The 18,528-nt window shown below is 33.4% G+C and overlaps 1 protein-coding gene across 1 annotated transcript; it reads right to left on the minus strand.

Moving 5' to 3' along the window:
• Positions 1-4,581: 4,581 nt before the first annotated feature.
• Positions 4,582-17,394, minus strand: LOC148308220 (antichymotrypsin-2-like). The gene is made up of 7 exons (XM_088262172.1): positions 17,315-17,394; positions 14,629-15,487; positions 13,195-13,371; positions 12,524-12,731; positions 9,886-10,100; positions 8,357-8,542; positions 4,582-6,190 (listed from the first exon to the last, which is right to left on the minus strand). Exons 2-7 carry the CDS (start codon positions 15,478-15,480, stop codon positions 5,906-5,908), a joined length of 1,923 nt encoding a protein of 640 aa, XP_088118298.1. The 5' UTR covers positions 15,481-15,487; positions 17,315-17,394; the 3' UTR covers positions 4,582-5,905.
• Between the last annotated feature and the right edge of the window lie 1,134 nt (positions 17,395-18,528).

Raw genomic sequence — 18,528 nt, forward strand, 5'->3', positions numbered from 1 at the left:
AAATGTTGTTCAGTAATGCACCGATTCACCGTTTTAAAAAATGTTTCAAAACAAATATTTTATCATTCTAACACCATGACCATAATAGAATTACGCGGTTTTGTGAAATACAATCAACTTTCCCAAATGGGATTTAAAATTGTTTGCTGGTTTAGGAAATTAATCTCTTTACTTGCAAAATTTTTCGGAAATTAGATTTATGCCTCGGATGGGTGCTTTACGGCGACCCTCTCGCGATCACTTTGGGCGGCTACTGAGGGTGGATGGAACGAAATAACTTGCAATTGGCGGGAAACCTCGGAAAAGTGGGAATGCGCATGCGCGAGAAAACTTTTCAACAGTTCCACACACTCGAATGCGCGCTTTTCGAATTTGGCATACCTACTTGTATTTCAAAAATCATACACCTTCTTTTTCTTCTTCTTCACGAGCCCGGTGTCTTCCACTGCTGGATATAGGCCTCTTCCCCTTTCCAGTTCTTCCGGTCGGTTACTGCAAACATTACTTACTAAAACCATACATACATATGTTTTGGATACATACCTATGGTATGATACCTTTTTTTTCAAATATCAAGAACGTCATAAATCAAAAAAACTTGATTTTTCAGAACGTTCTTAAACTTTAAAAATATAATACAATGTATTTAAAATAAATATCAAGCCGTTTATTGAACTTTTTACTGTGCAACAGATCTTTTTAGGTAAAACCTGAAGGTATTTCCTCCATTTAATATCCGCCTAATATCTATTTTTCCGCCTCCGTACTCTGTACGCCGTCAGCACGCTCGGCTACCGTTCTGGAGGTCCCGGGTTCGATTCCCAGGGGGGTCAAATAAATATAAGTGATTTTTTCACTGTAATATTTATTCAATATTACCCTGGACTGGTACCTAAAGCGGAGGGCTGATCACCTTTCCTTCATGTGTAAACGATCAAGATAACTCTGCGTTTATATGATGCAGTGCCCTATGCACCATTGGGGTGCGGATAAGTGTTTTATTATTATTATTATATTATATTTAAAAAAATTATTAAACAATACCTTTTCTTCAAAATGCAAAAACAATACTTTCTACCCTGTAGCGGGTAAATATTAAGATAAAAATATGCCTCTGTTGCTAGGATATAGTACATTTTCTGGGCATTCCAAAAACAGGCACAACTGGAAATTGACGATTTTTGATTTATGACGTTCTTGAAAGGAGCAAGCGATATATCTCATATTCCATTTTTTTAGGGTGCTTGAACATCGCCTACTTTTCGTTATCAATCTGCTTTTGACGTTTTCATGGCAAAATATTTGAATACGTAGGTACTTAAAGTAATGTCTGTTTTTAGTTTTCAGACGGGGTGAACTATAACCTTTGAACCGTTCATTTCTAGTTCAATTTTCAAGTTCAGTTCAAGAATCTGTAGATCATACATCATACAGTTTATAGTATTTTTTTTTATTTATTTAAACCTATAAAACTGCTGAAACCGATAGTCAATTTATGGTTTAAAAAAACTGCGTACTTTTAAAGTTTAAAAGGTCGTAAAATAGGATTGCACTGACGTAAAAACGCCTTACGATTAGTCGACAATTTAATGTTCAAAATGTGACGGTTAAAAAACTACCAACATGACGTATAAATCAAAATGGACACAGTGGTTAAGGGAGTGGTAAATATTCGGAATATATATATTTTTATTTATTTGGGAATTATACGATATTTTTTTTAAATATAGAATGGCGTTGCATATGAAATACATTGCTTTTGCCAATGTCAAGTTAATTGAATATTGTTACTTAATTATAAAATAATAAAATTTTATCCGCCTCCGTAGTGTAATGGTCAGCACGCTCGGCTACCGTTCTGGAGGTCCCGGGTTCGATTCCCAAGGGGGTCAACTAAATATAAGTGATTTTTTTTCACTCTTATATTTATTCTATATTACCCTGGGCTGGTACCTGAAGCGGAGGGCTGATCACCTTTCCTTCGTGTGTTAACGATCAAGATAACACTGCGTTTGTATGATGCAGTGCCCTATGCACGATTGGGGTGCGGATAAGGGTTTGAATTGAATTGAAATTATAAAATATGATAGACTTATTATTAAACTATAAATTTATTCCATTCAATTAAAAAAAAACAACTGAAAGTCTGTACATAATTGGGTTCCTGCTCGCCAGGATGAGATGGATATCTGTAGGGAGGGAAATAAGTGGGGCCAGAGTTTTAAAAAAAATTGGCATTTGGTCAATTATTGGGCAAACAAATTATATGTGGTTAAGGTCTTCCTCTTCAAAACGACACTCGCAAATGGGGGAGTAAAAGACACCAATCTTCGCAACTTACTCTCTCGTTCAGCCATGTCCCATCCTCATTCGACAAATGGTGGATGTATCTTTCTTGTTCATCGGAATTTTCCTAAACCAAAGATGGGATGGGACAGAAGCCTGAATGAGAGAGTAATGTTTTCCTTTTGAAACTTTGGAGATGTTCCATTTGAGGGACCGAATTATTCGATTAAAACATAAAAAAATAATAACAATAATAATTAGATGGACAATAATAAAAGAATTACATAAAATGTATAAAATAAAACAATTTTGTTTTAACCACTTTTTATTCTTACCCTTTATCCAACCGGTTTCGACAAGAACCTTGTCATCATCAAGGTTTATGTACTAAATTATAAAACATTGAGTATATTAATGTTTTAGAATTTAGTACATAAACCTTGATGATGACAAGTTTCTTGTTGAAACCGGTTGGATAAAGTGTACCAATAAAAAGTGGTTAAAACAAAGTTGTTTTATTTTATATGTCAATTTAAACTATATTGTTTGGAACACTGTTTAAGTAAAGTTTTATGATTGAATTAATTTCAATTTTCTCGAATAAAACTTGATACCATACTTACTAGACGTTTGCACCTCCCTATAAAGTTTAGGCAAGTCAGATTTGTAAAATGTTGTTTTTTTTTCATATTTATTTCAGGCTCTATTCCAGATTCTCATCAATTATGCTATTTCTCATTCTACTCTTGATAAGGGTCATGCTCGAAAAAGATTGTTTGCACGAATATGTAGAGCCGTAAAGGGAAATAAACAATTATTTGGTGTTCTGATGATTGTACCATTCACGCGATTTGATTTTGATTCAACTTTATTCTTGATATTAATAATCATCATTTCTTCATACTCCAAAATTTTAAGAGGCTAAACAGTCACATGCAGCTCCTGAGCTGTGGTTCGACGACCACTGACTGGTTTAATGAGTTTAAAAGGGTTTTATCAATACTAATACAGGATTTTCTAAAATTATTATTTCACTCTGTGCCTCCCAAAAACTAGCTCTTTATTTTAATAGAACCCTTTTTACCTAAAACATAAATTTCCAGTTTAAAATTCCCGCAAAAATATTTTATGACCGATCGTAGCGCTCGCGTCATCGAGAGGAAGAAGGAGATGGGAGTTTTGTTTAGACAGGCTCTAATACTAAACCAGACATATAAGTATTCATACTATATAATTTGACCGCTAGCGCTGTGGCAAGCGAACGGTTACTGCCCTTGCATACGGGCGAATATTTTTACGAATGCATATGGCGCAGGATCCGTTTTGACCTTATCTTTTGCGGCGATCCGTTCACTATCGGTTTTTGGTCGCACACCAAATTGGAAATCAGCCTGATATATGTCATGCTGTTGCGTATTTTCGTTATTTTTATTTACAATTATTAATGGGAGCTCAAGGCAAAACGACCTTGGTGTAATGTCACAAAGCTGGCTTTTCTCACTATATCCATGGTTGCCAGGTTGTTATTCTGAAAATACCTGGAGGTCAGCCATTTATGAAGTCCTCCATGTATGAACCAGCTATAGGAGCATCGCATAGTTGTAGAAATTTAAAATTTGCTTTGCAGATACATACATACAAGAAAAATACAGTTTCAGCGAATGAAAAACTAATATTAATGGATAGAAAATGCTAAATAAAATTAATAATGTGATACAAAAGGATAGACTGGACTACGTCAATTCTTTATGAATTATCTTAAATAAAAGTTGACAACTCCATTATCATTTCTCTAATTGCCCATAGACGTTTTCACGCAAAACAATATTATTACGATTATTTAAACGCATTTGGTCTTTAATGATATTTTAAAATACAAAATAATTTACACACTATGGTCGCTTTACTTACAAACCTCTACATTAATTTCCTTTCAAATCCATGATTTTCAATAATTTAAAAAACTCGACTATGGAAGAGAGTGAAGATTTCCTGGGATTCTCTGTTTCCAAATTCTTAGTATATTTTTGGACCTTAAAAGTTATCGAATATCGTTACATTTTCTGTGACATTGTGCGTCACAACACCACTGTCAATAACAGTAACATATCTAGAAGTATTGGGACAATGGAAACATTTTTGGTGTTTCATAGTTATCAATAACATTCTGTGAAGAGACAAATGGAAGTTCGCTTTTATGGTAATGAAAAAAAATCAACCTCTTAAAAACATAAAATACATCAAAGATAAATTTAAAATAAAAATGCAAAAAATAAACAGAAATTCCAAAAGATAATCATTCAATGACAATTTATTATTCGTTCAATAAGATTACATAAAATAAAATAAATGTTGAATATTAAATACGAATATTAATTATGGCATATGACTTATAAAAAATTGAGCAGCAAAATAACTGAAAAAAACATGGCAATAATTTATAAGGAGATTTAACGTTTTTGGTGACATTTTTATTTTAAAACATGTCAAGTATTTAAACCAGGTGTTCATAAGTGTATATTTCTGGTCACGTTTTAGAAATAATTGTCTTAGATTACATATACAATTTCCGTCTTTTGTAATATTTAGAGAATTTGTTTAAAATTTGTTCACATCAATTTGTTCATCATTGTTGTACCGCTATGTGGAACCGAAACGTGGATTACAAGGCAGGCAGAACGGGGGCTGCTGGAGTCCTTTGAGATGTGGTGCTACAAGCGCATGTTGGTGATTCATTGGTCGGAACATGTAGGGAAAAACGGGGTTTTTAGCAGGGCTGGGGGGAGTCTACATACTTACTAAAAAAATAACAAAATGCTAAACCAAATGAATTAGGAATAATATAAGATACCCAGGCTTGCTTCTTTTGTTTGCGTAAAGCATGTGCAAAGTCTCAAACTACAGAGGCTGACCCGCTTAACCTACATCAGTTTCGGCACTAAATCAGCTTCGGCATGGTCTGTAGAGGGTACGCCGAGTTGAAGAGATGAGCGGATGATAAAACGGAAGGAGACCGACCGATGAACAGCAAACTAATCATCACACATATTGTAACATGTGCAGAAGACATGTGTTAAGTTTCAAACTACAGAGAAAGACCCTCTTACGCGACATGGATCAAATTATCTCAGATATGCTCTGTAGAGGGTACGCCGAGTTGAAGAAATAAGCGGATGATAAAACGGGTGGAAACTGGCCATGAAAGAAGCTAACCAATCATCACACAGATTGTAACCCACGAAGAAGAAAAATTTGGTCAATTTGTGAATGATTGCAAGTAGTCACCAGTTACTGCAAACGTTTAGTAGTAGCTGGGAAATATTACTAGTACGGTAGAGTCTCGGTTATCCGACCTTCTAAGATAGTCTCGATAGTTGACTGCATTGTATGTGAGTATTTATCTACTGTAAAACATGTTTTATTACTTTGCCTAAAGTGCATTTTGATGTTAAGTTCGTTACATTCAGTTATGCTACGTGTACATATTTGAAAAGTTTTCCACTTGCAAATAAAATTAAAACTTTTTCAATGTCGTTTTTATCATTCTCCGTGTTATCCGACCCTACTGCGGCTGGTTTAAGTCGGATAATCGAGACTCTACTGTATTATATTTCCGACTTTAAACTGCTACCGAAGGATCTGAAATTTTGGCCACGAATATAGGGACTAAGTCTTTGTTGATGATGAAGGCGAGGAAGGGTTCGTTTGCCGTGAAGTGGAACTCGTCGTAGTAACTGGCCAGCGACAGAGTGTTGACAGTTAGTACTGTGGCCGCCGCGGCAGTGGCTCCATTCTCGTCCACCGTGATGACGGCCTTCTGCACTGCATTACTGATGGTGACTGGTCTATCCCGGAGTATGGTGCGCAAGTCCGATTGAGTACTGAAGATTCTGAATAAATTCATCTGGAATCAACGATAAAAAATAACCACAAATTAAGTAATTTCAATATAAGAATAAAAGAACACATGAAATGCCTAAATAATAATAATTTTTCTGAATTAACTGAACATATATTAAATAAAAATCATTCTTTTTATTTTTAAAATTGCATCGAAATACTACATTCTAATAAAAAAATAAACTCATTGCATAATTTAGAGATTTTGGAAATGAAAAAAGCCATAAAACAAAATGTAAATATTATTAATAATCAATTAAATTTAAGTAACAGTCCTATTTTTGATATTTTTCCAATTTCTGCTCCTAAAATTTCTGCACAGTAAGTTTTTGTGTGTGTTCTCCACTTAACGTATACGTTCGCAGCTTCATATTGTTGTTTTGGGTGATTCCATTATTTTTTATTTGGGGTTGCTATGCAACGAATAATAAAAATACTTTTATAATATAACATTATAATGCGAGAGTGTTATAATATTTTAATGTTTTTGAATTAATATAAACCCTGATGATGACAAGATTCTTGGTGAAACCGGTAAGTTTAATTGTATGAATAAAAAAGTGGTTATAACAAAGTTATTTCATTTTGTAAAGTTTATTAAATGTGCCACAAAGTATCTGCGGAAAACATTTAAGAAATAAATTAAGTATTTGGATACACTCAAAATGTCATAAATAAAATAACTGATCAAATCATAAGCTACATAAATATATTTAAATCATGCTTTCAGTCGGTTTTCAGTGTATGGACATAGTCCGGGGTTCGGACCTCGGATACAAATGAAAGAGTCCCAGCTTAATAAAAGCTTCCTCGATCCAACAAAGATGGCTGTTGTGAACTCATATGTGTGTTATGAGGCTGATAAATATTTCCGTGAGTTCCAAAAATTGAGGAGATTAATTGTCAATCATGGGTTGAATTAGTGAATGTTGCACGTGTGTAAAATGATCACTTAACCAGCTATGACAGGTCAAAAGCCCTGTAAATTCTCAGACTTCCATATTCTTCTTCATCTATGTTGATATATCAACAAAAAACTTAGCACTAGTTTTATTAAATAACATGATTTATTAACAAAGTAATAAGCGAAAGTAATATCGTCCGCCTCCGTAGTGTAATGGTCAGCATGCTCGGCTACCATTCTGGAGGTCCCGGGTTCGATTCCCAGGGGGGTTTAATAAATATAAGTGATTTTTTCACTCTAATATTTATTCAATATTACACTGGACTGGTACCTGAAGTGGAGGGCTGATCACCTTTCCTTCATGTGTAAACGATCGAGATAACACTGCGTATATATGAAGCAGTGCCCTATGCACCATTGGGGTGCGGTAAGGGTTTTATTATTATTATTATTAATAAGCGAGGAAAAATGTGATTTAAATAAACTCATTGCATTGGTGACTATGTATATTGCTAAATGATGGAATAATACAAGGCTGAGAATAGCAGTATCGATAAAATTTAAAAAGGTGTGTGAAGGTAGTTTGGACATGTTGAACGAATGAGTGAGGAGAGAATGGTTAAACAATCGTATAAGGCAAATATTATTGGAAATAAATGTGGAATACAAAAGTAAATCTGAATACTTGAACGTAGTCAGATTGGGAGTCGGAATGATTAGCGGGTATGTAAGAGGAGATACATGAATGTGGAAGTGGCGAAGAATATTTGTGAAGATAGAGTGGTGTGGCGTTCTATTCTTACTGCTTACCCCTTTGAGGGAGTGGCGTGATGGTAAGTTTAATTTCCAATTTTATTTTATTTTTAATTGTTCATGGAATGAAACTTATAATTTTTTTTGTTTTTGACATCTCATCAAAGATGAAAAAGAATATGGAAGTCTGGGCATTTACGGGGCTGACGACCGTCATAGGCTGGTTTAAGTGATCGTTTTACACACGTGTAACATTCATCAATTATACCAATTATTGACAACCACACTACTCAAAATTCTTGAAAGTTGTATGTATATGAACCAATTTTGAAACTTCACTACAGACATATATTGGTGAGATGATAAGAAGCTTTTTATTGAGCAGAAACTCTTTAATTAGTATGTGAGGTCCGAATCCTGGATTATAATCACACACATGAGAAACGCTAGAAAATATCATTTTCTTGTGAACAAGTATTTGGACACACTCAAAATGTTGCGAAGGAAACTTACCCTATTTAGTACATTTACAAGGGATGTGGTGTAGTCAATCTTGAATTTGGGAAGACCCAGGAATACTGAATGCTCATTCGTCGTATTGAAGATGGTGCGTAGATTCGCTTTATTCAATCTCTGTATCAGTCTGTCCAGACCATGACTCTCAGTAGGAAGCATGAATACCATGGAAAAATCTGATTCCTGTTGAAAGGACGATAATCAAATTAGATGCACAAATAAGGATGATCTCTCAAAATGCTGCAAAGGATTGCTGACTTTGGATCATCTCGGGCACTATCAAGTATGAAATAAAATAAACATAATATCAAAAATAAAATCACAAAAAAACAAAAAAAACACAATAAGCAAAACTGTTGGCTGAATGGATAACGAATCCATCCCAAGAGATCAAAGTCAGAAAGCCAAGAAACTGTTTTTCAAAACGAATGATCTCCTAAATAATCGAGACTTCAAACTCATACTGGTCTTGGGAATTAAACGATTCTACATATTTTCGATGTCTTAGTATGACGTCGATAGCTTGACCCTCATCCATGCTACCACAAAGAGAAGTTCGAAATGTGGTACTATAGGAGAATGCTCAAAATATCTGTTTGAAAATCGATACAATATGAACATGAACAAATAACCTAAAAAATAAGATGAAACCTTTTTTTTAATCATGAGCGTTTTTTTGCGAATATGAAAAGCCTCAACGTCATTTTAATTACTGAATAGACCGTCTTACTATCTTAGTATGACGTCGAAAGCTTGACTCTCATCCATGCTACCACAAAGAGAAATTCGAAATGTGATGCTTTAGGAGAATGCTCAAAATATCTGTTTGAAAATTGATACAATTTGAACATGAACAAATAACCTAAAAAATGTGATGACACATTTTTTTAAATCGTGATCGTTTTTGCAAATATGAAAAGCGTCAACGTCATTTTGATTACTGAATAATAATAGTAATATTAATAATAATAATAATATTAATGGACAAATGCTTGATTCTTGCAAAATCTTCATTCCAAGATCGAACACCAAAAGATAAATATGTGACTGCAAATATACCATAATATAATAACACTTTTACTAGACAGCTGCAGTATACAAACAAATTGATAAAACGGGCAGAAATGTGTATCAATACTAGTGGCAGCTACTTGACAGATATCATATTTTCCACTTCAAAAGAAAAAAATAGAATCCAAATAAAGTTTTCCATTACTTAAAATATTTTTATTTATTTAGTAAAAAAGTTTTTCATAAACAAAATTGGATAGTTGAAATTGCACCATTTATTGTATACTTAAGCTGTTTAGTCACAAATATCAAATATGATTGACGTGCAACGCCATTTGCAAGAATTATAACATATTCCGATATGATGATTAATTTTGCGCCACCCTGTATTAGGAACATCATGAACTGCAATCTGTTATGGTTTAGAGTTCAGTTGTCAGACATCATGTTTATGCAATAAAGAAACGTTTCAGGTTAGTTATAAATTAATAAATCAATCTGAAGTCTGAACTTACGACGAAGGGTAGTTTAACCCATTTGGCCCCCATGTTTTTGTCTTCATTACAGGGGAAACTGGACTTGACGCGCATAAAGTCCACGTCGACGTTGCGATGCGGACTAACGGCAAACTTTTGCTTGGTGGTCTTAGCAGGGTCGAACTTGGTCTTCCAGACGTTCTTAAAGAAAGCGGCGTTTAACAAGACGCACTGAGTACTTGAGTCGATCATTTCTGGGGGAAAATAATGTAAAATAACGTCAAAAATCTGGAGATATTATAATTTAATTATTCATACTCCTAGACATACACCAAATGCAATATCTCGACAATACATTCGCAGACTTTATCGATATCTGGAATTTGTCTTTTCTTAAGAACAAAGAAATAATATATTTCAAATAAATGTTTTACTAAGTAAATACCACTATTTCTTAAAATCTACTGTGACACGTGTTTCGATGCATTCCGCATCATTTTCAAACACCGTATGTGAAGCTAATTCTAAATTTTACAGTTGGGTTCTTGGGACGTTGAAGGTTGAAGAGGGGGTAGTAGCTGTTTCTTATTTTTATTTATCAATTTAATTTTTTTTATTTCTTATCAGTGGGAACATAGACAAAAGGGGGGAGGCTTTAGTCATTTAGGCTTTAGTATTTACTAAGTAGAACATTAATTCAAAATGGATAGATTTTACCACAAAGTGACTGCCGAATCAATTAATGAAATAATGTATGCAACATTTGTGAATACAAAAATACGATTCCCATACGTCTACAATGCCAAAGATATTTAATTTGCTGCCCGTAACCATTAAGAATTCTAGTAGTGATCATGGATTTAAGAACAGTGTCCGTCGATGGTTGCTTCTCGTTGGAAAGGACAAGGTAGAAAGTGAAATAATTAAATTAATTAAAGTCCAGGTGTAATTATTTTATTGTAAAACCTTCATACTGAAAATTGTTATTGTATATATTGTATGTAATGTATATAATCTAATAATGAAAAAAAAACAAATAATAATAATTAAAAAAATTGTATTAACATGTAAGTATTTCGGCTCTACACAAGCCATGCCTAAAGAGCCGTAATAATCTTTGAAATAAATAAATAAATAATAATTTTAATAACAAACATGCAAATTCTTCACAGCAATTGCAATCAGCACTATTTGCAGAGTAAACAGAGTCGGGTTGGTCTCATGGTTAATGTCGCGGACTCTCGAGTCAGAGTTTCTCGGTTCGAACCCACTCTACCACAATTTGATACCTATTTCAAATAATGAACCGCATAGGCTCACAAAAATAGTGTGAAATTGAAATATTTTTGTAAATAACAAAAACCCTAATATTTTTCTTAAGAAAAAAAATTAATACACATTTTTTTCTCTTTATTTTGATGACAAAATTAATGTTTACTACTTCGAGATACTCACAAAATTTACGTAACGTTTATTTACTATGTATCGCTACATTTTATATGTATGATACTTAAACTGACCATTTATTTTTGTCCTCAAAACGGGACATCTACCAATTTTTACGCAAAAGTATGTATATTTAAGAAAATACGTATGTTTTCATAGGTTTTATGTTTTAATAAAAAGAAAAGGAATGTCGATAATGAAAATAAGAGGAAATGATGAAAAAATGATGTTGTTTTATATTTTCTGATGAACAAATTTTCTTCGGTACAAGTGGGTTTGCTTATAAATAAGATTGGAATTCTTGACAGGATTTTTGAAATTTTATCTTAACTAACAACACGGCTATACTACAATCTACCGCCAATTTTTTTCACTTTATTTAAATTGTTGCCGTGCGTTGCTCTTTTTTGAAAACGGGACATTTCGACGTCCCAAAACTTTACTTGGGGACAACGGGACAGGCTATCTAAAAACGGGACGGTCCCGTTCATAACGGGACGTATGGTCACTTTAATGATACTATCTCATTTAAAATGTCTACTAAAATAATACTTTAATAAATATATTATGTTGCATAATACAAAAAAAACATAATGAAATAAATATACGAAACCATTTTCGTGAAATTAAACCTATATTGGAGGTTTACAACCACGAATGACATCAATAATGGAGTATTCTTGAATTCTTGGTCTAAATTACCATTCGTAATGAATATGGCATTACCTAGATAAATAACAGCCGATACCCTGCTGTTTATTTGAATATGCTGAATATTTTCATTATCTGTTGATTTGATGAGGGAAGTTTACTAGAGACACATCTGCTCTGAAGCTCTGAATTGCAGAATTCCTGAAATCTTAGTTCAAATTACCATTCGCAACAAACATGGCATTCTTACCTGGATAAATAATAGCAAGTATTCTGCTTTCAGTATTTTCACAGATCTAGCTGTTGATTTGATGAGGGAAGTCCGCAAGAGACACATCTGCTCTGAAGCTCTGAGTTGCAGAATTCCTGAAGTCTTGGTTCAGATTACCATTCGCAACAAACATGGCATTCTTACCTGGATAAATAATAGCAAGTATTCCGCATTCAGTATTTTCACTGACCTAGCTGTTGATTTGATGAGGGAAGTCCGCAAGAGACACATCTGCTCTGAAGCTCTGAGTTGCAGAATTCTTGAAGTTATGGTTCAAATTACCATTCGCAACAAACATGGCATTCTTACCTGGATAAATAATAGCCGGTATTCTTCCTTTAGTATTTTCATTAACCCAGCTGTTGATTTGACTGGCGGCAGAACGCGGATGAGAGAAGTCCGCAAGTGACACATCTGCTCTGAAGCTCTGAGTTGCAGTATTCTTGAAGTTTTGGTTCAAATTACCATTCGCAACGAACATGGCATTCTTAAACAAAATGTCTTTGGTGCTGCTTTTCTACAACGCAAAAAGTAAAAACTTAGTATTAAATAAGTTTAAAAAAAAACAGAATTGAAAAATGACTTATTTAAAATTATTTTTTTAAACCATTTTCCGCACTGGTGGTGCATAGGGCACTGCATCATATAAACGCAGTTTTTTTGTTGATCCTTAACACATGAAGGAAAGGTGATCAGCTCTTCACTTTGGGAACTAGTCCAGGGTAATGTTGAATAAATATAATGGTGAAATAGTCACTTCTATTTATTTGATCCTCTCTGGGAATCGAACCCGGGACCTCCAGTACGAGCGTGCTGACCATTGCACTACGGTGGCAGACAATACTTGAATATGGTATTGCTGAATGTTATTGCCGAATTAATTAATAATATGCTCGTATCACAGTTCATTCGGACTTCCAAATATTTTTTTTATTAAATTATTAGTTTTTTTTTCATAATTATTATAAGTTTAAGCAAACCTGTAAATTAGTCACAAAGGCTTCATATATCCTCCTTGCGTCATTTTTGTTAAGTGACAGGACACCCTCTAGTTCAGCGAGCGTTTCGCTTTTGGCTCCTTGGGCCAACATTGCTAGCAAAGTGGACACTGAAACCGGCGATATCACCATGTTCCCCTGTTCCAACTGTACCAATTCCTGTTTGGGAATATGTAGTTTATTAGTATCGTTGCTCAATAATATAAAATAATAAAATATAGTAAAATCGTATTGGCAAATCGATTTATAACTTTGCTAAAAACAGAGGCGTGCATTCAATACAGGTTTAATCTCAAATATATTTTATATTTTTGTAAAAAACATAACAAATCGTTTTAAATTCTATCACCATAATATCTGGCATTTTTCACGTTAACAATTACGTCGAACAAAAAATATTTACTATTTTTTTTTGATAATGTAAGGTTACTAATTTATTACTTTAAGTAATAATATTTTGCCTTTATCAATTTATAAACATGAGTGTTAAGTTGAGAAGTTTGATAATAAGAACAAAAATAAATTATAACTTTAAAACTCGTGAAACAAGTTTCTGATTTGTATTTTTGGTATTTGTTTATTTCCCTTTGTTTTTGAACATTCAACGTTTGCACACATTTTCAGAAACTAATTATGTGCAAATATCATGGAGCAGCCTGTATGTATTTATTCAATTGGGGGAAGACATATATTGCCCTTTTTAAAGAATTAAATTGTTATGCATAATATATTTTGTATATTAAATGCATACTTATGTTTGTGGTATGGTAATATAACACCCTGTTTATTACATTTGACCTGATGATAGAATTACATAAGATTCATCCTCTTTCTATGAATATTAAAAATTATATTTATTGTTGTATATAAAAAGGAGATCGTATGAATTTCACTTAAGTCAACATTTGACCTGATTATAGAATGGTAATTGCGAAACAGGTAGTCATGAAGTAGAATTTTTAAGTGGTGTTACACAAAGTGAACGATGAATTGCACTGCACGGCAACCCCAAAAGTAGACGACTCCCGACCAGACCACTAAAGAGGTGGATTGACAGCTGAGAATCAACATCTAGAGGACTAGTCCCTCTTAAAAACAGGTCTTAAGGCGTACACAAAGCAGAAGAAAAAGAAGAACGATATTCATCGTTATTATGATAAATGTTGATAGCTTTTAATATCCTAAAATTGTTTGATGTATAAGAGTTTGAAAATGTATGATGAGATGCCTGAATGTATGAACAATAAAAAGAGTCTGAAAGAATTTAAGAATAAATGTTTTGTTTACTGTAAGGAGATGTAAATGTATTTATGAATAATGTAAATTGAGTATAAATAATTGTTTATATTAGTGTAATATAAGCTAATTAAAGAAATAAAATAAAATTAAAATAACGTAAAAAAGCCAAATATTTACCTTTGTCATTTTCAAAGAGAAATCAGTCAGAGCTTCAAAGTTCTCTTCATGTGCGGTCAAATCATGGCGGTTCTGGGAAGATTGTTGCGGATACGAAATTGAATCTGGGCGTTGTTTTGGTGGACTCTGTTCATATTGAGTCGGGGCTTGTCCAATGGAAGGTGAACTTTGCTCGTACTGAGGTTGACCATTCCTAGTTGGGATCGTTCCATACAACGGGGATTGTTCATACTGAGTAGAACCCTGAGGAGTGCCTTGGCGATGTTTGGTTGGACTCTGGCTATACGAGGTCGGATTAGCACCAACCGGATTCGGACTCTGGCCATATGAAGGAGCAACTGGATTCGGACTCTGACCATATGAAGGAGCAACCGGATTTGGACTCTGACCGTATGCAGGAGCTGGTGCATACTGAGGAGAACCCTGAGGAGTACCCTGGCGATGCTTCGGTGGACTTTGGTTATACGAGGTTGGAACAGTACCAATCGGATTTGGACTCTGGTTATACTGAGTTCCCCCTTGACCTCGCGACGGAGTTACATCAGGTTGTCCATACGTTGACAACTCATCATCAAAATGCAGTACCTCTGAAGCATCCTTCTTAATATTACTTATCGGCCTTTTTGGTACATTTGGCGCTGGAGTTTGCGACACTATTCTTATATTAGGATTATTTTGAACGTATGGTTGTATGCCCGAAACTGATTGCACTCTTCCAGTTTGAGAGTCAATCACACGTCCATACTCGTCATAAACTAGTTGTGACTGTACCGATGATATGAAAATTGCAAATAATACAAATAAATTAACACTCCATCTCGGGTTGGTGGTCATTGAGGAAAGTGCTGCCATTTTGGGTCTGAAAAGATAAATTGTCTATTTAAAATAACAAAATCTCAATTCTTATGCATTATGAAAATATCAAATAAAATATAACTAACCCAATAAAATAAAACAATAATGGAACTTTAAATCGTTCATATTATTTTTTGACATCTCATCAAAGATAAAGAAGAATATGAAAGTCTAGGCATTTACGGGGCTGACGACCGTCATAGGCTAGTTTAAGTGATCACTTTACACACGTATAACATTCACCAATTCTAACCATTATTGACAACCACACCACTCAAATTCTTGGAAGTTCTATATATATGAACCAAATTAGAAACCTTGTTCTTGAATCACTAGAACTTCACTAGACACATCTATTGGTGAGATGAAAAGAAGCTTTTTATTGAGCAGAAACTCTTATATTAGTATGTGAGGTCCGAATCCTGGATTATAATCACACTTCTTCATATTTGATGAGATGTCAAAAAAATCATTTGAAAAATAACTCCTATAATTGGAGATAATCCAGATTTGTGAAAAAGTATTTGGACACACTCAAAATGTTGTATCTAAATCGTTCTTTCATGCAAATAAATAATATTAAATATGATTTTTCGATGACCATAACACACAGTTTGAGGGCTCATATCACTTTTATTAGCATTTTTATTAAATAGGGTGATAACCCTAATTATGGGCACATTAATTAGATTTTTTCCGTAAATATTCATTTACAACCGAATCATTTATCAAATCAATGTATATATTTTTGGACTATTAAAGTTTGTTTATAAATTATTGCGGTTAAAGAGTTCAAATTAGATAGAAATTCCCTGAAACAGTATCATTGTATGTTGACTCAATTTACGGAAAATTTTCAACTAAATTATCATTAATATTAGCAACATATTGGTAGCACGAATATTTAAGAATGTAATTTTTACATGTATCTTTATTCAGGAAATATTAACAAATAAATTCAGTAATGACAACAATTAAGGAATGACAATGTCCTTATTTAACATATGTATTAAAATAACTTTATTGGTTAAACTAAATTAATTTAAAAAACGTATCAAATTCAAATTTGAAGCAGCGTTTTTAATTTGATACCTAAATTTTGGACATCTATCTAAATTACATAATAAGCAACAATAATATAACAATATATCTTATTTTTTTAATAAATTTAATTAAGGTCGTTTTTTATTTAAAAAATGTAAATCACTTTTTATTATCTTTTCCTTATAAGTATTTCAAACCAAATATAAAACACACACTATGAATTTTGTTTTTCAAAACACTTTTTAAATAAATATGTTCATTAAAATAATATATTATTTAATAAAACAGTGATCAATTCCTCGAAACATTTATTTAAAAGTATTAATAAAAGAGATGATGAAATATACTATATTATTGAGTTCAGTTTGGTGCCGAAATTCGTTCATTATTTTAGTAAATAATCTCATACAATTTAATAAAAATCAATTCAATTAAAATTATAATCACACGTATTTCACTCAGTCTATCCTCACTAGGTTTAACAAATATCTGTTCTTGTTATAATAGTTTATTGCCAGCAATTTTAAGGTTAGTTTAATGCTTACATGCTGATCTATATATATTAATGGTATGATAAACACATTACGAGGCAAGCAACACAACAAATGATACCGCAGATGAAAAACACTGGATTTCGGTTCACTACAACATAATTAGTTCACCTTTGACACGTACTTTAAAATGGTCACCGTTTAAAATATATCACGTCTTAATTTATCATGTTTACCGATCTTCAGACCTGTAAATTCAACACCGGAGAGTGTTTTCACAATTAACTTGTACCTACCTTGTTTGAAATCTTAGTAATAGTAATTTTACACTCACAACAATACAACTTTTGACGCCCGCGATGCGCGCGCGTTTAACAAACTACTCAAATTAAAAATCCACAAGGTCCACCATTTTCTTGCGTCGGACTCGACAGGGTTAACAGAAAATGCCGTACACATCTATGTTTCGTTTGGTTTTGAGTTTTAATCTATTTTGTTTTTTTTCTAGTCTGAGCTGTTTTATCCGATTTGTTTAGGGGGACAACGATACGAAGGTGCTAAATTATCCTAAAATAATGATTTTTACTCATGAGAGTGAATTATCAATTTTCTTCTTATAAGTTAACTGTCTCCGGATTGAGGCAAAGTTTTTTGAGGAAAGTTCCAAATTAGATTCTAACGACTAACTATTCTTTTTTATACAAACGTCATGTGACCAGTTTGAGACCAGTTTTTAGACCAGTATAAGGATGTTTTAGGGGTGGTTGAGTTAAATTGAGTAACACCAACACTTTAGCATAGGTTTTTAATTTGTTGCACAATGTTGCAAAAGCGAAATATTGTATTGCGCTCGTATCCATCATTTTTACCATGGATTCTATTCGTGCAAATATTGCTTTTTCTAGGCTACATCCCAACTTATCGTCTTTTTAGAATGTCAATGTTAGCTCACCTCATCCTCAGGTTGTAGGTCCTTCTATCACGGACAACGTCACCTAGGCCATGCTTTTAAATCATGCTATCTTTCTGTAGCATCTATGAATTTTTTGGTCTTCCTCTAGATGTCTTTCGAGGAAGATCCATGGCAATTGCTTGAAACATATTATGTTCAGAATTTCTGCGTCATATGTGTCCATACCATCTCAATTTCTTCCAATTGAACACAGGATACTGTGTCCAATTGAACACAGGATACTGGATATAATGATACGGAATAAAAAACTATATTTTTTTTCCAAATAGAACTTCAGTTAGATTAACTGATATTTTACTTATTTACATGAGTAACCATCGAGTATATTTAAAAAAATCTTGGAAACTAAACTGCAAATTTAATTTCAATGCTTTTTAAACACCCTGTTCACCGGCTCGTCATCAGATATTATGAACATGTATTATACGAACTTGTTCAAGGAATACGTAGCTCTGTTTGCGTTACTGACCATGTTCAGGAAACTTGTCAAGCCACTTTGTGCCATAGCACGAATTGGAATAAACGCCAACCGCAAAC

This window comes from Brachycentrus maculatus, unplaced genomic scaffold, assembly GCF_059751285.1.
Source record: "Brachycentrus maculatus isolate JH-2025_06_01 unplaced genomic scaffold, ASM5975128v1 h1tg000173l, whole genome shotgun sequence".
Classification (NCBI taxonomy): domain Eukaryota; kingdom Metazoa; phylum Arthropoda; class Insecta; order Trichoptera; family Brachycentridae; genus Brachycentrus; species Brachycentrus maculatus.